General features: G+C 35.2%; 1 protein-coding gene across 3 annotated transcripts in view; it reads left to right on the forward strand.

Moving 5' to 3' along the window:
• Positions 1-24,711, forward strand: part of LOC149807119 (SCY1-like protein 2) — a 306,382-nt gene that overhangs the window by 275,786 nt on the left and 5,885 nt on the right. For 2 of the 3 annotated variants that reach the window (XM_089962277.1, XM_089962291.1), the window contains exons 8-18: positions 447-563; positions 1,081-1,206; positions 2,642-2,818; positions 5,533-5,655; positions 6,144-6,257; positions 8,197-8,329; positions 9,085-9,203; positions 12,231-12,334; positions 20,293-20,402; positions 22,498-22,581; positions 24,320-24,414. In XM_089962277.1, coding sequence (XP_089818403.1) covers positions 447-563; positions 1,081-1,206; positions 2,642-2,818; positions 5,533-5,655; positions 6,144-6,257; positions 8,197-8,329; positions 9,085-9,203; positions 12,231-12,334; positions 20,293-20,402; positions 22,498-22,581; positions 24,320-24,414 — 1,302 coding nt within the window. The remainder of the gene's footprint in view (positions 1-446; positions 564-1,080; positions 1,207-2,641; positions 2,819-5,532; positions 5,656-6,143; positions 6,258-8,196; positions 8,330-9,084; positions 9,204-12,230; positions 12,335-20,292; positions 20,403-22,497; positions 22,582-24,319; positions 24,415-24,711) is intronic. The other variant, XM_089962284.1, reaches the window with a different exon arrangement.

A 24,711-nucleotide genomic window follows, 5' to 3' on the forward strand; every position in this document is an offset into this window, starting at 1 on the left:
GTTGCATTTGCCGTCATCATAGTTCTACATTATAGTATTAGTTTAATTTACGCTATGTTTATTTGCGAATATGAATGACTAGATCGTAATTCACGGTGACATCTTAAGTTTCCGTGCTGAATCAGCGTATGAATGTATGCATATATGTCCTCAAGAGCCATATGCCAGCTTTTAAAGGATCATTTGAGATTGTTACGACTAAATTATTATCAAGTTTTACATTTCGATTAAAGGACATTAATCAATTAACTCTTCTTCTTACAATTATGAACCTTTAAAGCATTATGCATTCAGACCAGCCAGTGTCTGCTTCCTCTATATGTGTCCTTGGAATCGGAATTTAACTCACGTCTCCTAGACATTATATACATTTTAAAAAATTGGTGCGGAAAGTGTTTTAAAATTATACGAACAAGTATCTAGTATCAAATAACGTCTTGTTTCAGCTGACACAGATGTTCGGAGATATAGCTCACAAAATGCCGCTTCCTCTTGTGGAGCCCGTGGAGAAAATGATCAACAGAGACACGAGATATCGCCCATCAGCACAACTCTTCTCTCTGGTAATTAACGGAGTTCCCAAAACGTAGTTTATCATAATAGCATGCCGCCGCTAAATACTGTCTAGTGTCAAATGTTTTGTTCAAATGACCCTTTCTAGATTGCATAAGAAAAATCTATATTTTAAATGATATCCGATATTTAAAAAAGCAATTATTGATGTAAGAACTGATGTTCAAAATTGAAAAAAAAAAAACTATTTCACTTTTGAATGAAAATTATCTTGAAATCGATTTCGATAAAACTATTTGTTTGTATTTCAATTACTAAAAGACAGATAGGCGGACTTTGTCACATATCCGTGTATGTATTTGTTTCGTAATTTCTTTCGTAGTTAATAACCTTTCAAAACATTTCCAGCAGTTTCCTGGCACCCAAAAAGTCACTATATTTGTAAACTGACCTGTCAATCTTTTCTAAATCTAATCAAGAGTTATTGTATATCTGACAAGTTGAGCTTTGAATATAAATTGGAAGTCCCTTTAAATTTTCGAAGTCTATTTTTATTTTATTTTGAAGTTGAAGTATTTCCATGACCCATTAATAAGCGTCCTACAGTTTCTGGACACAATGGACCCTACAGATCCCGCCCAGCGTGCTGAAATGTCGGCAGACTTGGTGCAAGCCATACCAACCATGCCAAGGGTATGCTTCGTGACACTGACAAATATTTCCTTTTTAATTATGGCAATCGTATGTATTATGTATATTTAATTTGTATTGTGTGGTTGACCTTTGTTTGAGATAGGAGTTTGAGCCTACCCGACCGTCTGTTTTTTAAAACCTTGTTTGCTTTGGTTTGAGTTCTCCATACCATCTCAATTCTGGTTTTGGAAACTTCTAGAAACGAATTTTATTTACAGTTTGATGGAAATTTCCAAAAGGATGATATATTGTTTTCAGAAAATGATTATCGTGACACGAGTCATTTATGGGGATCTATAACAGTTTGTTTACAGTTGAATTATTCATTCATATCTTTAACTTCAGTGGTGCTAAGATCTAAATGGGAAAAATCTATTATTTAAATTATTCACCGGATTAAGTGCTCATGACTTGGGACTAAATTAATATTTTGAAGTTATTGTAAATCCATTCAAGGACATTTTGGAACATTTCATTTTAATACATCAAGACTGTTAGCGCATGTTAGACAATCCACACAGCAGCAAAATCAAGAAAGGAAATCATTTGGAAACGACTAGAATTCATTCGGAACACTTTGTACATTTAGACTAGTGATATAACTTTTAGGACTAAATGGGATTTATTCTAGGGAAATACATTGTTTGCAGTCTTTAACTAGACGTGTTGCTTTTTTTCTTTTCTTTTACTTAATTTAAGACCATAGATTCGTAACATGTTTCACGCGGCTTTGACAGCTCATAATGTGCTCTCTTTACCCTTTATTTACAATTTGTATGGCTTAACAGCCATACTAAGACGGAAGGTATCCGTTTTGATGCCGACACCAAAACATGTTCAGCAATTACGATATCCTATCTGAACACTCACGAGAATCTTATAAAGGCATGTGTTCGACTTATGGGCATATTTATCAATGGTACAATAGCTCACAAAACACATTACTTTTGACACCATATTAATAAAATATTTACCAATTCTATTTCTAATGCATTTTTGTTAAGCTGTTTTTGTATCTTAAGTCACTAGATTCGTATGGTAAATTTGTTTATTTATATATTTATCTCAGTTAATAGACTCCTCACATTATATGCTTTTTGGTATCTTCAGTCAGATCCCTATATGGTACGCTTGTATTGCAGATAAAGAGTGGAACATTTCGTTGAATATCTATCACAACATGTGTTTGACAATATATTCTTCCTTAATTATTCAGATAACAAGCATCAGTTCCTTACCTAACGATGTCTTTATTTCTTTGACATAAAATTGTATCGATACTCTTCATTAGTGCTTGTTAAAGATAAATTATCTTGCAAAACCGTAGTCTCTATATACGGATATGGATACTGACAAAAACATAGCTTACATGGTGCTCTTTGCAAATCCCTGTTAATAACAGTATGCAAATACATTTTCTTCCTTTTTGTTACAGAAAATACTTTATAATACCGTGCTTCCTTCCTTGTTTGAATTTTGTCGGTCCCCCGACACAATACTTGCAGCGTTGCCTCCGCTCATAACTCTAATAGACTTCTCCCCGAGGGACGAATTCATCGAAACAGTTTTACCAGAATTTCGACAGATACTGTCTAGTCCGAAACCGTTGCAGGTAATAAATGCTTCAAGATCACAAAAAGCAACAAGATGTGGCGCATCCAATGCAAACATTTATTATACTGAGCTTTCATAGAACATGTTTTAATATGTACATGGGAATTCCAAGACTAACTCCTGCAGCATAAACAACTTTACAAAGAATGTATGAACACAGATAAATATACATGTCAGCATAATTCTTCAGCACAGATCATCATTAGCCTTCGCTAGCTTTCCCTAACCTTTATTAATAAGCACAGATCAGTATTAGCCTTCGCTAGATTTTCCTAATCTTTATTAATCAGCACTGATCATTGTTATCCTTCGCTAGCTTTCCCTAACCTTTATTAATCAGCACATATCATCATTAGCCTTCGCTAGATTTCCCGAACCTTTATTAACCAGCACAGATCAGTATTAGCCTTCGCTAGATTTTCCTAACCTTTATTAATAAGCACAGACCAGTATTAGCCTTCGCTAGCTTTCCCTGGCCTTTATTAACCAGCACAGATCAGTATTAGCCTTCGCTAGATTTTCCTAACCTTTATTACTCAGCACTGATTATCCTTATCCTTCTTTAGCTTTCCCTAACCTTTATTAATCAGCACATATCATCATTAGCCTTCGCTAGCTTTCCCTAACCTTTATTAATAAGCACAGATCAGTATTAGCCTTCGCTAGATTTTTCTAACCTTTATTAATCAGCACTGATCATCGTTATCCTTCGCTAGCTTTCCCTAACCTTTATTAATCAGCACATATCATAATTAGCCTTCTCTACCTTTCCCTAACCTTTATTAATAAGCACAGACCAGTATTAGCCTTCGCTAGCTTTCCCTAACCTTTATTAACCAGCACAGATCAGTATTAGCCTTCGCTAGATTTTCATAACCTTTATTAATCAGCACTGATCTTCGTTATCCTTCGCTAGCTTTCCCTAACCTTTATTAATCAGCACATATCATCATTAGCCTTCGCTAGCTTTCCCTAACCTTTATTAATCAGCACATATAATCATTAGCCTTCTCTAGCTTTCCCTAACCTGTATTAACCAGCACAGATCAGTATTAGCCTTCGCTAGATTTTCCTAACCTTTATTAATAAGCACAGATCAGTATTAGCCTTCGCTAGCTTTCCCTAACCTTTCTTAACCAGCACAGATCAGTATCAGCCTTCGCTAGATTTTCCTAACCTTTATTAATCAGCACTGATCATCGTTAACCTTCGCTAGCTTTCTCTAACCTTTATTAATCAGCACAGATCAGCATTAGCCTTCGCTAGCTTTCACTAACCTTTATTAATCAGCACAGATCAGCATTAGCCTTCACTAGCTTTTAATAACCTTTATTAGTAAGCACAGATCAGCATTTCAGCATTAGCTTTTACTGGGCTTTGCTAACGTTTATAAATTACCACAGATCAGCATTACACACACATACACACACACACACACATATATATATATATATATATATATATATATATATATATATATATATATATATATATATATATATATATATTTGAGCCACTACATCAATAGTCAAATGTGAAATGACACATCACAGAGTATTACTGATAATAATGTCTGAAACACCGTACGTACTCGCTTATAAGTTTAGTCAAACTGCAAACAACAACGATCATGATCGCATAAAGCGCCTACAGATTAGGATCTATGCTGTTTTGCTACTGATTATTCCTATCAAACTTCACAAAACCCAGACCTGTCGGCGAAACAATGCGACTTCAGACATGGGTCTGTATCGGTTGGAGTTGAATTCGAATTATAAGCGAGTATTGACGGTAAGCATGTACATAAAACAACGGGTCCTTTGTTTTATAACACGGCGCTTTCTACGCTCTGTATAAACAAAAGACACTTTTTAATATCAACGAAGACGTCTTCCCACTTCCTATAATACAATGAAAGCTCAGAGGCAACAATCTTTGACGAAATTGAATGTTAGGCAAAGGTCACTGCCATTAATGGCAATTAGGTTTAATAGTAATTACATTGTACATGACTATGGTGACATTGTTTTACCACAGAGTGGAAGAGGTACAGATACTCTATGACATGTAACTGCGCATCGAAACTTTAAGAAGACATTTTATGCTTTACAAATGCCAAGTTGGAACGTATAAAGACAAAAATTCAGAAATGTGAAAGCAAACGATAGGGAATAAATGAAATAAAATACAAAGTAAAAATAAAAAGTGACGATAGCCATGTTCTGCAAATATTAAGACCAAGCTATAAAATATTCACATAAATGAACGTCTTATATCTCTACAAATGATAAATTATAATTGTACATGTATCTAATAATTTGATTTTCCATGCGATATAAACAGCCCCAAACAAAGGTTACCCAGTCTAATCTAAGTAGACACGAAATTTCAGCTACTCCCCCGTTCCTGAAAAATTCCTGCGGACATCTATGAGTACATTTCCCTGAACGTCATGGCAGACTAGCATCGAGTAGCAGCCAATCACATTGTCTCCGTGTGCTTTGAAATCTACCAAGCACGAGACATTCAATTTTTTTAGAAAATTGAATTGTATGACTAGTGAATACGGACTATAAAAATGACCGACTTAAAACGTCATTCCACAATATAAGTTAAAAGCTCATTTTCAGACCACTTTATAAAATAGTTGTATATCATCTGCTATCATTAAGAGCTATGGTTCAGTAATTATTTCAATGTTTTTATTTCCAGGCGACTGTTTATCTATTGGATAAACTAGATATCATCCTGTCCAAATCACCAACGGATGACATCAAGAACGTAGTGCTTCCTCTGGTCTTTAACACGTTAGATTCCAATTCAATACAAGCCCAGGTGTGTATGTAAAAGAGACAAAATTCGTTTCAGTATTCACGAATTATGAACTTTTATATTACCTTTTTATGTGTAGCATATACCAGCCAATTTATTAGTTGCAGATAATTTGGAAAAAATACATAGAATGGAAAAATATCTCAACAATTTTCTAATGCAAGTATTTACTAAACTGATCACCAATCTAACCAAACTATATACAAATTTTAAATGATAGAGAATTACTCTTACATCCACAAGTCAAGTTGTGTAGGGCCGCCTTAAAGATTAATAAGGATATGGCATTTATTCTTGATTCGATCAATGTTAGGGCTCGAATCAGTGTCAAACAGTGCTTTCTCGTATAAGAGGGTTCATTGAATAATGTAGTCTGAAACCGTTTGTTTTCAATCTCTTTCTGATCCCTATCATTTCGGATATACGTTGTTGTCGTCGTCGTTTCTTTATCACCTCAATTAATTGTCTTCTCAAATATCTCTACATTACAGGAAGCAGCCTTGAGTGCTATTAGGATCATAAGAGATTACCTTGATAATTCGTTTCTACAAACAATGGTGCTACCAAAAGCAAAGACTTTGTACTACAAATCAGATAACATCAAGGTGAGATATTGATATATTTAGATATCGACTATTTTTCCTCCATCTATTTAGGACACCGAGACACCCTGGACTCCTCTGCCCCAAATACGTCATATCCTCATAACGAAAACAAAATAGCAGTTGTTGCCGAATTTTTAACTGTAAAAATGGCGTTTTGCTGCAAAGAAGCATTTTTTTTATTCCAGGCAGGATGCGCGTGTTTGCTCAGTTGTTAGAGAACTGGACTCGCGGCCGAAAGGGTGCGGGTTCAAATCAATCTGGGTCGGCTAACGTGGTGTGTTCTTGGGCAAGGAAATTTGGTCCTATAGCCTTGGCACTAAGTATTATACTTGTGTTGATGTGCCGTAAAGCACCAAATCAAAACAGAAGTAATTATTACAGGCTTAAAAATTGCAGTTATGAAGTTTACTTGAATGTCATTATACGAATCTGTGTTTAAGAAACCATGTACTGGAATATAAATCTACGATGATTTGTTATCGGAAGTGACAAATCCACATTGTCTTTCTGGCATTTGCTTGAGTCATTTGTATTTTGTTCATCCCCGAATATGCAGATTTTGGGGCGAATGCAGGCCAAATATTTAGTAACATTTGCACCAGCTTCGATCGACTTGATACTGTTTACTGTGTTTAAATTACGTACTTTGTAGTACTTATCCTTTGCTAATGTAATTCATAGCGCTACAAGAGTTTGAACCAGGCGTTAAAAGTCGCATGGCTATGTTGAGCCAGATTTGATACAAATCTACATCACCCGGGGGGGGGGAGTGGGCGAGTGGTCCAAAGCGCTCTCCGTTACGGATTACTGTCATCTCACCTCTGTCTGCGTGGGCTCGAGTCTAGGATTCGGCCAATGTGGGTATGTGAGAAAGCTTGCCAGTAGCTTCTCGTGGGTCGGTGGTTCTTCTCGGGGTTTTCCCGGATTCTTCTTCCACTATTAATACTGACCGCCGTACTTAGCCTATCGTGTGCTGAAAAATGGCGTTAAACCCAACAACAGCAACAATCTCATCAAGTATGAAAGGGCAATACTTGGCACATTAGTATTAAAAACCGTTATTCTGATTTGTATAAGATATCAAAATAATTACGAACGAATCGAAATTGGGGGAAATGTAGTTCTTTAATAACAAAAGGCTTGTGTTTACATTACAGTTCATTGGGAGAATTTTAACATAGTAATGACCCTGTGCAGTACTAAATGCTTAGGACACTAATAGTTTGACAGACATACAGCCATCTTAACTAAGCAAATTTGAATGATGACATGCCTCCCGTCAGCCAATAAAATAACTTTCACTGTGACTTGATTTACAGGGAGTGTGAAAACAAGTCAGTTCATCGTTACGAACAAAATGGCAATAAAGTTTTAGAATCAAATCTGTGGTATTTACAAAGAAGCACTTATTGTTAACAGCCACTTTGCTTTAGAATTAGGTGAAATTAAAATGTTATTACAGCCATTTATTCAAAGAATGACAATTTTCATTAAAACTGGCAGTACTGCCGCCATTTTTAGGCGTAGAGAAAACTTCAGACTGCGGCGTTTAATTTGTTTGTTTGTTTGTTTGTTGTTTTGTTTTGCTTTTTTGTCTTTGGCTTTTTGTAGGCAGTTTGGTACTATTGTTGTTGATGATTTTTGAGAACATGACTTAAAAGAAAATGTGCAAGAACGTGTAGAATACGACTTGATGAATTTCAAATTGATAATAAAAAAGCAAAACAACTGTTATAAACAATTTTTAACTCAACAAAGAAACAGTTATCCAACTGAATGAACCAAAGTGACTTGAGAAAAAAACACAAGAGAACATATTCTATTTACCTTCTAATTCATGTCATGCAACTTGTGTTTGAATTAGTTACAATCCATGACCTGATACGAGTAAGCATTTAAATTTTCGTTATATTTAAGAAACTCTTTGTTGTGTCTTTAGATGCGAAGCAATGCCCTCGTTTGTATCGACCATTTGCTGGACAGCCTCGACAAGATGATGATTCTAGATGAAGTAGTGCCTTTCCTAACGGAAATCTCCTGCCAGGATTCCAAAATCATAATGGCTGTAGTTGGTTGGTGATACGTATCTATTCATCTCTTTTTCAGATTAACCTAAACAAAAACTATTGTCGTAATCTCGTCTGCAATTGTTGCCGCAAACAAAAGTTAAAATTATTAAAATATCTTTCATTATTTAGATAGCAAAACGAGGATGGTGTTTTCCTTGTTTTTCAATTAAAATGTCACAGAAATTGTCCAATTATATACAAATTACAATTTCTCCCATGTGCAGCACTTCTATTTTATGTACATGAATCTTTGGATCCAAAATAAATCTGAACAGTCTATCTAATCCTGTACATGATTATTTATCTATCTTGGGGACTTACTAATTACCAAGTTTCGAAGAATTTAAAATTTATCCAGTATTGAATCATCTTTAAAATTAAGTAAAATTGTAAACTTTAATGGCAATAATTTTAGGATAAAAGTTTGGCATTTGTTACATCTTTGTAACTTATAAAGGCACACAATCAATAACATAAATTCATTTTAGAGTAAAACTGGATTTGTTTAAACTGATTCAGCTATGTTTGACCCATTTAATGCTTGATCGACCACCTATAACAACATGAAAAAAGTTCTTCTTTTAAAGGAATTTACAAGCACCTACTCAGTGACAAAAAGTTCGGACTGACACATAATCAATAACATAAATTCATTTTAGGGTAAAACTGGATTTGTTTAAACTGATTCAGCTATGTTTGACCCATTTAATGCTTGATCGACCACCTATAACAACATGAAAAAAGTTCTTCTTTTAAAGGAATTTACAAGCACCTACTCAGTGACAAAAAGTTCGGACTGACACATAATTTGATAGCTACAAAAGTGATGCCGCCACTGATAGCACATACGGTCAATCCAGGCCTTTCCATGGAACAGGTGAGAGAAAACAGAATGATAAATACTCGCAATGTAGTGAACATCTTACATAATTTCGTTATTTTCTTTTTCACTCCTAACTGGATGGAATATACTCCATTTTTTGTGAGATCATAGAATAAGCTAGTTTTACGAATTTGAAATGATGCAGTGCTTGTCGTTGTACATAACGTTTCCACATCAGCAGCAGCGCACATATGTGCTATATTCTGTTTCCAAACCTATTTTAAAAGCAACTAAAAGTCACTTTATATCAAAGGACCAGGGGTATTGTAGCTGCATATCTGGACCATTAATAAGGCATATAGAATGTATGTTGGGGTTTGGACCGAGACAAGGAAATCCCAGTCAAGTGGTTACATTATTTGTCTCCCCACGAGACTTGTCCGAGTCGGTAGACATATAATGTAACCCCGCGACTGGGATTTCCTTGTCTCGGTCCAAAACCCCAAAGGAAATTCTTTTTCTCACCCAATATTTTCCTTTAAAGTAAAATGAATTCTTCACTAGTGTTCACGTCCCAATGTTTACATGCGGGCCATGAATACAAATATGTTAATGAGGGCTGTGATGTGACCGCTGGGCCCAAAGTGCATATTTTATATGCGTGAGCAAAGAAAAATAACAGCATAAAACATCGCATAGTAATGATGTATTATCACATTTAATATATGGATGTTATATGAAACTGACAATAAATAATTCATTTTTATTACAAGAAACTAGTTTTATTTTCATCAGTTCCAATTTTGAAAAGTTATATTATAAATAATTAAACGATACTTGCTACTCAGCTCTACTGTAGTTGTACCTAGTACAAGCCGTAACGAAGAGTAACATCTTGCTTTAGATTATTCATGGGTAACTAGTGATCTGTTTCTCTACCGTATATAACTCTTCTTTTCTTTGGAGGAGGTGAAACTGTTGTGTCATACTTGTGTTTCCTTAATAATGATTGTAAAATTACCCCCGTGTATAAAAGACCCTCCAAATATGTACCCTGGAGGTTAACCATGTGCTAAATTTTCAAGTCCACGGATTCTTTGAAAATTTATTTTTCTGTCTTGGAAATATGGCATGTGCTACCGTGAAATCTGCTTATGGATTAACCATTAATGTGTTGACGGATAAATGATTCCTTCTGGCTGGTAAGTTCATTATTTGTCATTAAATAGTATAGGTATATTTTTATTCAGTTAGGGCACAATGGAGATGCTTAACAAAATTAGATTAAAGCATGTTTGATATAATATATATATATATATATATATATATATATATATATATATATATATATATATATATATATATATATAGATATAGATATAGTCCCATGTAACGTCCATTTAGCAGTAACACAAAATAGGCATTCATTAAGCTCTTCTTTCGCTCAAACGGGCTATACCGAACAGGTTGACATAGTTGTAAATATCTTGCTTGACAGAATAGATGTAAATCTCATGCTTGACAGAATATAAAGCTACCTGGCTAAGTGATAGTCTCTAAATTGGCCAGCTCTAGTATTTGGGCACAGAAAACCAATTCAATCCCATAGATCATTATGTTTGCTTGACCAGATCTATTATTCGGGCACATACACCTAATTCATTCCATATGGTAACTGGGCCAGTTCGATTATTTAGGCATAGGCAACTAATTCAATCCCATCGACCATAACATTAATGTTTGATATCCTATACAGGATGTATTCAAGAGAAAACTTTTAAAAAATACAAAAATGATATATGCAAGGCTCGGTTTTTCTTGTTTTGTTTCTTTTTGGGTGTGTTTGTGTGTGCTTTAATAATAATTTTTTGGTAAGAACGTACTAAATAACAACAGAGATGAAATAAAAACCGTTCGCGGTTCAAGCCAGTAGCGCACTAACCGGGGGGACAGGACGGTTGCCCTGGGCGCCAGAGGTCTTGGGGCGCAAAACCCATTTGGGCGTTCATCGTCGCCCGGGCGCCATTTACCCTTAGTACGCCACTGGTTCAAGCCTACCATTACGCACAATTTCCCCAAACATACATGTTTCACTTTCTTTCTTTTAAATACGGTATTTAATTTAACAGAAACCAAGGATGGTTCAGTTGCCCATAAAATATTTAGCTACCCTTGACCACATAACATAAGTTCACACTGCTATAACTTTACTGTATTTCATCAAATTATTCACACCGTTATAACTTTACTGTATTTCCCCCAATTATTTTCACTAGGAATCAATAATCACTTTTTCATTAAATGGTTAAATTTAAAAAGAAACTCTTGATTGATTAATTTGGCGATTTGTCAGTTTTGTTACAGCGTTTTGCGGAGCCTTGGTTTAATCTGGCTTGGTGTTTATTTCTCTCGAGATCTTGCTATCTCTATTTGTAATGTAGAGGACGTCTACACGCAAAAAAACATTACCCAGACACTAATCTTGTTGACAAATTCAAACCATAAATGAGCTTTAGAAAAGGCATTTTGCCTAACACGTATTCAGACTGACTTGAACGACTTACAGAATTAATCCGCAGAATGAATGTCTAATTCTAGCTGTCACACATTTAATATTTTTAAAAGTCATCTGTAGACACAAAATTAAAATTGTTCAAGTCCATGGAGGATCACTTTATCAGGTTAATTTGTACCTGACCTGATGTATGATGTGCCATTTGCAGACTTCTTGAGTAATATCGGCGAAAAGATTTCATCACGGTCATTGAACGACACAAGTTGCATTTCTTGATCTGGGATCCAATTATACACCCCGCTTCACATCTAAAATCAGAAATTGTTCACTTGACTAAAATTAGAACGAATCTATACAGTTTCATCAAACTCTTTTAAAGTCCTTTCCTACTTCTTGATAAGTGTCTTCTTCACACCCAAGCGCACACCTTTCATTTTCTTTAAAATATATTTTATTAAACTAGGTACAGAATGAACGGGTTATCCTCATTTATGAATTCACGGCATTAAGTTACAGCAATCAGCAATTGTAAGAAGTTTTAATTTTCTGTTTGATGTGTTCTTTAGTTTAGTGCCTTAATGGAGGTCTTGAGGGAAATGTTAGAACAAATAGACAGACAGAGGAGAAGCAAAATGAAGCAAGAGGAAGTTTCGGTTCGTGTTCCACCGAGGTAAGTAATCATATTGCACGTACTAAACGTGTACAATGTTTACATTCAGAGCGTGCAAAAAATATATTCCTTAATAATAAGAACTGATACTGCAAGTACAATGCTTGCACGATACGGTTACATACCTCAAAACAGGTACGTTATTCCACAAAGGAGTGGAAGGCTGGTTCCTTTGTGCACGTGATTCTCATTTCTTTTGCATAGTTGAGTGGGCTTGTTTTGCGTTTGATTTTAAATTCAGTCACTGAATACAACAAACAATAATTTGGGGTAGATATAGTCTCCTTGGTTTGTCACACAAAGTACATGTTATGCATATGGTTAATGTCCAAGGAAATAGAACTTTGAAAAAAAAGGCATGTCGACAATAGCATTCTACTGGGTTCTGTGTCAAAATAATCCATTTCGGAAATTATCTAAAACGAAAAAGAAGTGAAAAAGTAATACTTATCGGTTGATGTTTTCTTCTCCTTTTCATTTACATAAGACAGGTCTCATAAATTCTGAAGAAGTTTCTGCTTGTTTTGTAATATTTATTCACTTAGCTTAATTTTAAAACAGAATGGTTCATTGTTTGCATTTTGTCAATTGACACATTTCCTGCACACAGAAAAAGCAATTAAGCCACAACATGAGGTTCTAACAAAAAGGCAAGCAACTATGCCACAACATGACGCTCTATTTTAATTCAAGTAAGGACATTCTGAATTGGAAAAGATTAAATTTATTTCTTATTTTTGCTGCTCCAGAGGAAAACCCATTCGAATGTTAAAAACTGGAAAGTTGCTTAGTTTCTGTGTGTTACATGGGCTTGAAAACATTATGGGAAATATCAGCTGAAGTTTGGTAGCATCCTGATGCGCCACTTCTTTTGCCTGAAATGAAGTGATTGTTCATTTCCTTCTGGATAGAAGAAGTCTGAAGGGCAAGTTCAGACTTCTCCCAAAGTCAAAATATTTTTGTGTACTGGACTGCGCATCTACTGGTAAGATTGACAAGCTGATCCATACGCAGTCGAGCCATAGTCAAGCTTAGATCCATGTAAAGTCCTGTATAATTGGAATAAGAGCTTCCTGTCTGTTCCTTGACTCGCATTCAATCTACGACTTTGTTTCACTTTTCCCCGAAGAGTCTAATATGTAAGCTTACGATACAGAATAAACTCTAAAAATGTGGTCTCGTCTACAACAGGGAGAAAACGTCGTCAAGATAGAGTTTTGGGTCATCATGAATTCTTTGCAACCGGCAGACGTGCATACAAGTAGTTATTGATAAAGCACATTAGAACCAGTACAAGATAAGCTCTTCAGGGTTAATAATATATATCGTCTGGTTCTGTTGAAAAGTCATAGAATCGATCAAGTGAGTCTTTCATTTTTTTTTTAGGGTGAAAGGTTTATTGGAATTTATCAGCGTTAGCAGACTTAAATTGTAAATGAAAGTTTCCTTCGGGTTATTTACAAGTTCTCTTTTGAAGCGTTTTGGAGAATGTTTCGGCCATTGTATTTGAAATTTCTGAAAGGGTAGTGAACAGTTCATTAGATTTCTTATGGTATTTAAAAAGTCTTTTTTTGATATTTTGCCAATGATTTTCCTTACCCTATCCATACAGATTTAACAGAAGAACGAGTGTTAAGTCTAGAAAGATTAGATATTCATAGTTAGTTTCCCACTTGTTATCTCTGATGGTACAAAGAGCGTTAGCTAAGTAAATGCGGTATTTATTCAGAGTTTCAGCTCTTTGACTGGTATTTAAATTTTATGGACCTTTTTCCGTTCCCTAATTGTGTTTTTACAAGTATGTTTTGTTTACAAGTTTATTTATAACCGATGATTTTGGTATTATACCCCAGTAACATCTTGGAATATGTCTGTAAATAAGAGTTGAAACTGTCAGATTTGATTCCCATAAGGACTGAAACGCTTCCGATTCGGCCTTTTGAGTTTCGATCTCGGCTCCGTCCTTTTAGGTTTTAGGAATATCATAAATATATCGGGAATTTGTCACTACCACAAAGGACGTCACAAGATTGCAAAGAATTAAAAAAATAATGGATTGCAGATAGTTTCTCACAGTGTGTAAATTTGGCTCAAGTTTTTTTGTTTCATCTATATTTCCCATGACCCCTAGACACCGGTCGCTGCCAGGAGAGATGAGCATGATCATGGAGCAGTAAGATAGTAAAACATATCTGAATCAGAGGTCAGACGTCTCAGCTAAGTAGAAATAAAGAAAGGTCACTGCTCGCATAAAGTGACTACAGCTAACAAAAAGCTAAAATTCTGAAATAATATAAAATTCTGGAGCCACTTAAACTATAGTGATCAATCTCTCAAAGCTGCAAACTTACTTTCATGTGAACGTACTTAAAAGTATCTTGATCTTCTCAAGTTAATACAAATGCAAACAAGAGGATTGCCATGAGAGGGCAACGTCGGTTCCTTGCAAGTTATTCCACTGTTTGCCTCAGTAAATTGAAGCAAAATAACATCTCCCTCCAGCTGCACAACTCCAATACATCGAGTACCTCCTGTACAACCAATCAGGTCGATAACAACTGGTCAAATACGTAGGAAACTCTTGCTACCATAAAGAAGATGTTTTTCGGTCAAAAGGTATCGATTCTTATTGGCTACCCACAGATGTCCACCTAAAATGTGGCACAATGTCAACTTCCTACTTCTGATAAGTCTCTGACATTGCATCTCTCTACCAAACACAAGTCGCCCCATTACTGCAAAAGGGAACCTGGTGCTTCCGCAACAAGAAAGTGCCTTCACATTTCGTCAACTTCAGACCATGTAATTTTACACTGCATAATACGCACATATACAGTCTAACAATAAACGACGCCATGCACCTCCTTCTGAGAGGGCCATGTCTACACAGTCAAAACTCATGACGTTTCTAAATGATGTCATTCTGAATGACGCTCCAGAGAGAGCTATATTGTACAAAATAAATAGCTATTTTTTCCACGTGTTTTATATAAAGGCAAGACTTGTACATGCTAGAATGGTATTTGTACATCATAATTCTCGTCAAAAGACTGTTCTACCACAGATTTCCACCTCAAGTGTTAATAACCTTATCCATGTTTAACACAGAACCTTTAGATGTTATAGATGAAACTACGAAACCTAGCTTCCTAGATATGTCCCTGTCATTAGATGGTGTGCCCAGAATGCTAATGAAATAGCTTCCAGATGTTATTGAAATTAAGACGAAATTTCTCCAGTCTGAAAGCAACAATTATGTTTTACCTGTTCAATGGCATTTACACTAGTGAGACCTTTTTTACATTTTAGCCTTTTCTTTGTCGTTAATATTTTAATACAGAGGTTGATATACTTAAAATTTTATATGCATACAAATTCAATTATTGAGTAACCGTCTGCAATAAGAAAAGGGATAGTAGCGATTTGTCAGATAAAGAACATGCTACGCAGTTTCTGGTATGCGTTGAACTAACTCTTCAGTCGACATATAAGGTATATGATCAAATTAATACCCTATTCCACACAAAAATGGAATAGTAGTCATTACAGGCAAGTGACTGTAGCTTCCCTAGAAAACCGACTCCACACAAGGTTGGAATAGAAGTCACCACAAGCAGATGACTGTGGCTTTCCTACACAACCTACTCCAAACAAGGTTGGAATAGTAGTCATTATAGACAGTTGACTGTAGCTTTCCTACACATCCTACTCCAAACAAGGTTTGAACAGTAGTCAGTACAGGCAGTTGACTGTAGCTTTCCTACACAACCTACTCCACCCAAGGTTGGAAGAGTAGTCATTACAGGCAGTTGACTGTAGATTACCTGAACAACCTACTCCACACAAGGTTGGAATATTAGTCATTACACACAATATTCTGTAGGTTTCCTACACAGCCTACTCAACACAAGGCTGCAATAGTAGTCATTACGGATAGTTGACTGTAGCAGTCCTACACAACCTACTCCAGGCAAGGCTGGAACAGTAGGCATTACGGGCAGTAGATTGTAGCTTTCCTACACAACCTACTACACACAAGGTTGAAAAAGAAGTAATTACAATCAGATGACAGTAGCTTACCTATACAACCTACTCCGCTCAAGACTGGAATAGAAGTCATTACAAACAGCTCACTGTAACTTTCTTACACAACCTACTCCACACAAGGTTAGAATATTATCCATTACAGACATTTGTCTGTAACGTTTCTACACAACCTACTCCACGCAAGGTTGGAATAATAGTCATTACAGACAGTTGACTGTAGCTTTCCTACACTACCTACTCCACACAAGGTTGAAAAAGAAGTAATAACAATCAGTTGACAGTAGCTTACCTAGACAACCTACTCCACATAAAGTTGGAATTGTAGGCATTACAGACAAATGACTGTATCTTTCTTTCACAACCTACCCCACAAACGGATGGAACAGTAGTCATTATAGACAGGTGATTGTACCTGACGTGCACAACCTATTCCTCAGAAAGTTGGAATACAAGTCATTACAGATAGTTTACTGTGGCTTACCTAGACAACCTACTCCACACAAGATTGGAACAGTAGTCAGTACAGACAATTGACTGCAGCTTTCCTAAACAACCTACTCCACACAAGGTTGGAACTCAGTCATTACAGACAGTTGACTGTGTCGTTCCTACACAACCTACGCTACACAAGATTGGAATAGTAGTCACTACCGGCAGCTGGTTGTAGCTTACCTAGACAGCCTACTCCACACAAGGCTGGAATAGTAGTCATTGTTCAAGCAGTTAACTGTTGCTTTCCTACACAACCTACCCACACAAAGTTGGAATAGTAATCATTACAGATAGTTGACTGTAGCTTACCTGCACAACCTACACCACACAGGCTTGGAGTAGTAGTCATTACAACCATTAGACTGTAACTGTCCTACACAACCTACTCCACACAAGCTTGGAATAGTAGTCATTACAACCATTAGACTGTAACTGTCCTACACAACCTACTCCACACAAGGATGGAATAGTAGTCATTACAACCATTAGACTGTAACTGTCCTACACAACCTACTCCACACAAGGATGGAATAGAAGTCATTACAACCATTAGACTGTAACTGTCCTACACAACCTACTCCACACTAGGATGGAATAGAAGTTGTTACAGGCAGTTATCTGTAGCTTACCTAGACAACCTACTCCACACAAGTTTGGAATATATTAATCATATAGTTTACTGTAGCCTTCCTATGGAATATAGTAGCTTCCTAAACATGATTCCTGCCGGTGCTCTCTAGTCCACTATAGGCAATATAAATTTATATAAGCACAATTTCACAGAACGTTTTCATCGGTGTTTATATTGCCTAGATGGATCGACCATATGTATGAAGGTGAACACATTTTTGTTTTAAAAATTCTGATTTAACTGAAAAAGGTAACATATAAATATTACATTTTTATACTACTTACGTGTTTATACCACTGCTATATAATATTAGTTTGAAACCGTGTATATGTGCTTTGTATCACTGCTATATAACATCCCTTTAATAACGTGTATATATTGTTTGTACCACTGTCCTATAATATCCCTTCAATACCGCTGCTATATAACGTCCTGTATATGTGTTTTGTGCCACTGCCATATGATATCCCATTTATTAACCGTATATGTGCTTTGTACCACTGCCATATAATATCCCTTTATTATCACACAGTCGGTACACTTTGCTTATAGTGTGTGCAGTTTAATATTTTTGATATTATAACATGTGAACATATCATTTTATGTGATTCTGATTATTCCAAATAAGCCCATGAAATTATTTTGCAGCAATCTTTTTACTGGTTGGCTGCGATCGTGGGAAACCTTTTTAAATCCCGCCTTCTGGAATTTTATGTTTTCATTGAATATTTTTGGCCGACATTATTTATTCGACTTGCGAAAGGTAACTGTGGAAAAATAGTCTCGTCTGTTTCAATATTGCCAATTTACCACCATAGGGGTTTGTTATGTCATGTATAACATATCATAACGTAAAAAATGGCGAAAACCCAAAGACAAGAACAATAACAACAAGTAAAACTACGGGTATTACTCAGATGATGGTGAGGGTGGGGGTGGGCATGGAGGAGCGTTTGATCTGTAGCATGGAATCCGCCTTAATATAGGCTTGGTTTAAATGCGAACTTACTAAAGTAAATAAACTCACCTATGTTCACAGAAGAATGTAGACATAAACCGGTCTCCCAATTTACTGAACGTTATCCAACCACAGCATATTTACTCGGTAAATATGTGATGCAAGCCCGATTAAAAAAGAGATTTGTTCCAAATCAAATACAGCAAATATCCGGTCACAAACACATTATATTAAGTATGTGTATTTATGCATCCAGTAATCTTCTTTTCACAATAATATCGCAACAATGTAATGTTTTGTTGTGATGTAGAATTTGAACGTAAACATTGTTACTGTGTAGTGTAGGTCAACTCAAACCGGTACTGTGCACAGTATCAAAGGATGTGACGTCACACGAATTGGGCATTTTATGTTGGGAAATGTTTTGTCTTTTGTAAAATGTTCCGCTTACTTGGATGGATGCTTATTCGTTGATTTATAGTTAGCAAAAATTTATAATATGCTTTTACTATTTCAACTTTTGGGACTATTCAGAACAAATGAAAGCGTCTGTCAGAATTAACGAAATTATTCATTCTTTCTTCTATCTAAATAATAACTACTGAAATAAAACCATGTGATAAAAAGAATCTGAAATGGGTAATGATTTAATATAAAATTTATGAAACTCGTTAAATAATGTCTAGCTTTTGCGACCAAAGCTGGACATTATTCAACTCGTTTCATACATTCAATATTAAATCGTTAACCATTTGAGATCCTCTATATACTGTGTTTACGTGTTTTGTACCACTGCCATATAATATCCCTTCAATACCGTGTATATATAGTTTGTACCACTGCTAGATAATATCCCTTCAATACCGTGCATATATAGTTTGTACCACTGCTAGATAATATCCCTTTTCATACTGTGTATACGTGTTTTGTACCACTGCCATATAATATCCCCTTCTTACCCGTACCACTGCCATATAATATCCGTTTATTACTGTGCTTGTGTGTTTCTACCACAAAAGAGATTACATAACTGCTCAATGATTTTAAATATTAATTTTGTCCATAAATTATTGTGATGTGATGTGATTTTTTTTTATTTTTTGCATAGCTTTAAAAATTTTTCAGTCATATCGCTACGATGTATGCAATGTGGCAGTTTATAGTGATGTCTAGCACTGGAGCATCATGCCGCAGACATGTAGCATGATGTCCCACCCATTCACATTATCTTGACACCAGGCCGACCAGTCCTAACTCTAACCTCTTAATGCTGAACGCCAAGCGAGGCAGCTGTGAGCACCATTTTTGTAAGTCTCTGGTATGACTCGGTCGGGGATCGAACCCACGACCTCCCGCATCCGAGACGGAAAGCTCTAACCACTAGACCACCGGAGCGGTCCTAAATTGTCAACTTATTCTTGTTATTTCTTTAGCAGTGAGTAAATTATTAGCTTGGTACAACACGTTCCTAAATTATTGTCAGCTTAATCTCGTTTTTCTTTAGCACTGTGTAAATTTTGTATGTTTCTACAACACACGTCGTCTAGATACTGGTAAGCATGATATACATTCGAACAGTCCGAGGTAATCTACAAGTATGATCAAGGCATATGCACCACCTAGATGATCACACCGTGTCTAGATATTATTGGACGGTCGAGTGAGGTGGCTGCTAATGTTCAAACGAAGAAATCGGCAAATTCAAAAAGGAGGCGTTAAGAGATAATACTTTCTGTTTTATGACTACAGGACTATCTCTTTTGTTTACTAATGAATTTGGTAAAATGTTGCCTTCACAATAAATGATACTGATGATACGATCAATTTCAGAGGCCTTATAAATATGCAAGCCGACGGACCAACAAAAGACGACAGACTAAGCAGCCGAAACCTTCTCACTGTCGATGATGCTGCGCATGGCATACAAAAGAGCAGGACAGGTTTGTAATGAGAATATAAAAAAAAACTTGCAAATTTATCATATTGTCCAGAATTCATAAAATATGGAATGTGTTCATAAATGTTAGTTTTAATTTCATTGCGTCCACTAACTAACTTTTGGGTACATTCTTGACAATCAATTATGTCAAAAAAGCGAGAAAGAAAATTTAATTTGATAAATAAATTTATTTATTTTTTTTTTTTTTATTTTTTTTTATCATGGCGGCCCGCTTCAAGAATGTGAAACACGTGTAAAAGTTGTTTCACCGAAACCAAAACGCACAATTATACACAAAAACACCAACAAGACCAACAAAAAAATAAACAAAAAGAAAGTAAGAATTGAAAATAGCTATTGGAAAAGTGAAGCGTGCGTCATAACCGTCTTATTGTTGTACGGGTAAAATATTGATTTTTATTGCATTAGTCTATAAATCATCGATGTTCCACGTTTAAGGAGAAAGTAAATGATAAGAGAAATAAGGTGTTTTAGGTTATCGCTAAATAATTTGCTTTACTAGTATTCGTTGATTGAAATAGATTCTGCGAAACAGAAAATTATGTCCCCATGCCAAAATACAATAAACTATCATAGAATATGTGCATTGTAGAAACCCTCTCAAGCATTTCCTTAGATAATGCAAAACTCTTTACTAATTTAGTATGTTGTAGGTATTTGTTATTATGTAGAAGAAATATTGCATAATAGGTTTTGCCATATTTTAAGATTAATTTACATTTTTCAGTCTAAGTCACACTGTGTTGCTTATAGTTCGTTTGTCAAATATATCTTAGAACTTGCCTAAATTGACACCTGTCTATGCATTTGTGAACGTTTCATTTTAAAAGGACACATATCTAGTCATAGATGAATGTTTCATTTTCCTAATAACACATACCTATGCATAGATGACCATTTCATTTTCCTAAGAACGTACATCTATGCATAGATGAACGTTTCATTTTCCTAAGAACGCACATCTATGCATAGATGAACGTTTCGTTTTCCTAATAACACATACCTATGCATAGATGAACGTTTCATTTTCCTAAGAACGCACATCTATGCATAGATGAACGTTTCATGTTCATAAGACTATATAAATGTTGCCTAGAATATATACTAGATATTTCTTATCCGCTGTGCCTCGTTATGCTAGATAATTGTTAATAAGGCATAAAATAAACCATCTAAACCTGTCACTATGGGAACCAACATTTTTTTTTTTTCCATTTTGAAACAACAACCGGTTGACATTGATTTCAATGGAATCAAGAGATAACCGTTTGACATAGTTTAGTTAGCATTATTTAGAATTAGTTAGCATTATTAGAACCTATTCGTTGTCAAAATAGTATCAGTCCGCAGAGAAAGCCGGGTTATAAAGAGATATTTACATACATAGATAAACCTGGACATATATTAAGACAGAAAGATCAATAGGTATGTACGTACGTGCATAGATAGATAGATAGATTGTTGTTGTTGTTCTTGTTGTTGTTGTAGGGTTTAACGCCATTTTTCAGCACAAGATAGGCTATACATGGCGGCCAGTATAACTGGTGGAGGAAGAACCCTGGAAAACCCAGGGAAGAACCACCGACCCACGAGAAGCTACTGGCAGGCTTTCCCACGTACCCACGCTAGCGATGGATAGATAGATAGATAGATAGATAGATAGATAGATAGATAGATAGATAATTTATTTTTTTTAACTTCAAATGGGTGTATGTAGTTTAAATGTACACACGATTTCATGACTTTCAAAATACCATAAAATGAAAACGATTAAATCTGTAGAAATTATAGTTCAGTCTGTATCAACATTTAAAAATAATTTATATGAGGTGAAAATACTTTTTATCAGGCTACTTTAACTGTTTCTTTTCCAACTTGACTTCTTCCCCGTACACCCTTACCACGAGTAGAAAACCTTGATTGAAACCTACTAGTTTAACCTAAGTGTCTTTATCGTAGTTACAAGTATCTCGAGTAATTTTTCTTTGAATGATTAAAACATTTGAACTTTCCATTCCTTTTGGTTTGTATATCTTTGAGTTTCCTTCATCTGCTTCGGTAATTTTTCCCGCCAGAAAGTTCCTTCACTTCCATGCGATCTGGTGAACAACGTTCATCTTCATGCTCACCTAAACCATCTCGAGGGCCACTTAGAGAAGGTAACCCTGCCTACCGATATATTATTTTTTGTATGTTTATATTATAGATAGTAAGTTTTATTTTATAGTGGCACTTTCCTTTAGATGCATGAATAGCTATTCTGTTAAAAAAACACGGTTAAGCTATATATAGTCCGGATCAGTTGGATATGGTGCATTCCATAGATGATAAAAACGTTTTTTTTCGTTTTTTATTTTACCTCGAAAAACGCGTTTTTTTACGTTTTTTTTATTTTTTGCTGGACAATACAAATTATATGGAGGAAACCATAGAGTGGTCAGATCAGTCAGATGGTGATAACGACATTGAGTGAACAAATTTTCAATGTTATCTGGACTACGGTTTAAAACTTTTGAAATTTTTTCATATTTGTATCACTGAAACTTTAAAACTGGTATGTAGCGTGTAAATAAGTAAAATATTGATTTTTGTGTTGCCTAAAAACTACTGGAACGTTTTGTGTTTTTTTTTCGTTTTTTATTTATTGAGAAAAAAATGCGCTTTTTTACGTTTTTTATTTTAATTTTAACGTTTTTAACATCTATGGTGCATTCCATGGCTTGTATTGGCTCAGTGAAACTTTCAAGTTCTGCCAATCCCCATATGTTTATGGCAACAATTTTCATATTACGAGCCACTTTATCGATCAGCTGACTCTTTTGGATTCGACCTAAGGGCTCGTGATACTTCATTTATAAGACTAAAATGCATATTACAATTTTTTCACTCTTCTTGAATTCATATATTCAGATTTTCTAATGAATGCTGAAAGTTGAAATAAAAATTTAAGATATAATATGGAAAGATACAAAAGTCGTATTTTTCTTTGTTGCTTTTATTTACTTAATGTCTCCTCTCTCTCTCTCTCTCTCTCTCTCTCTCTCTCTCTCTCATTACATGGTTGATGATAGAGTTGGATTTGAATTTAGTTTCAATGACCATTCCAAGATGAAAGTACATTTGCATTTTATCAGATTACTGACGAAAGGGTTGGAGCTTAGCTGTGCTTCAAAAAACCTAGAGTTAATAGTACAGTTTCTAGGTACCCTCTTAAGTCACTTTGAATTAAGCAATTGAAGTGGTCTCATCATCAAAGAAACTTTCATCGACCCATAACACAAACAAAGGAATTTAATACACGCAATTAATTACATGTAATGAATGGCAGCATATGATTTTGTTCTTTGGGGAATCCACAGAGCACCAAATTGCAAACGATGTGATGTGATTCTGTTATTAAGGAATAATATACAGAAACGTGCCCTGACTTCTTTTAGATTTTTCTGTCATAAACACAAATAAAACGATTTGTCTGTCAAAACACAGATCCAAGCAAAAGTAATCAGCGTATATACATAACCTTTTAAAAGGAAAGATTTAAGATCAGTGCTTATTCACCGCCCACAAAATTAGATGTGCCATTTCTGTATTCTATATTATATTTAATATTTCTTACTCTCCTGTATGAATTCTATACAATGAATTTTGAATAGATTTTTTTTTCGCATATCAGTATTGATGTGATTTCTGAGTGTTGAGTCCAAGAAAGTGATACAATTGTCAGATCTGGTCTTTAAAGGTGTTTTGTATTCTTCTCCAACGTTTTATGAATGAGTCAGTTTATTTTAATTCAGCAATTTACTTCTTGTCTTTCAATCAAATTTAATCAGGCTCTATGCTCTTTAAACAACAAGAAGATATTAAATATAAGCCCTAAAATTTCCATATATTTTACAGCGTCGATTATATCCAATGGGCTTTCGCGATCTCAAAATACCACTCCGAAGGTACAGCCAAAGAATCTTTTACATAATGCGTCAGCCGGGTCGCTGGTAAGTTTCGCAATAGCATAACATCTAACTTAATCGCCAAAAAAAAGTCAACGTAATACCAAAGGGTGTGTCTTTGCACTTTTGATAGATAATCTTTTCCTAAAGGACATTTTGACTTAAATGTCAAGAGTATTCGAACGATTTCTACAAACATTCCAATGTTTTGATCTATGTGTATTACTACAACTGTTTTCCATACATATTGATTCTATCTTACAAACCATTACAACGGTATAAAAAAATTACGTTTTCAAATTAAGAATAAATATAAACGTCAAATGATATACAGTTCTACAC

This window comes from Sinohyriopsis cumingii, chromosome 1, assembly GCF_028554795.1.
Source record: "Sinohyriopsis cumingii isolate HCF-2022 chromosome 1, ASM2855479v2, whole genome shotgun sequence".
Taxonomy (NCBI): Eukaryota; Metazoa; Mollusca; class Bivalvia; order Unionida; family Unionidae; genus Sinohyriopsis; species Sinohyriopsis cumingii.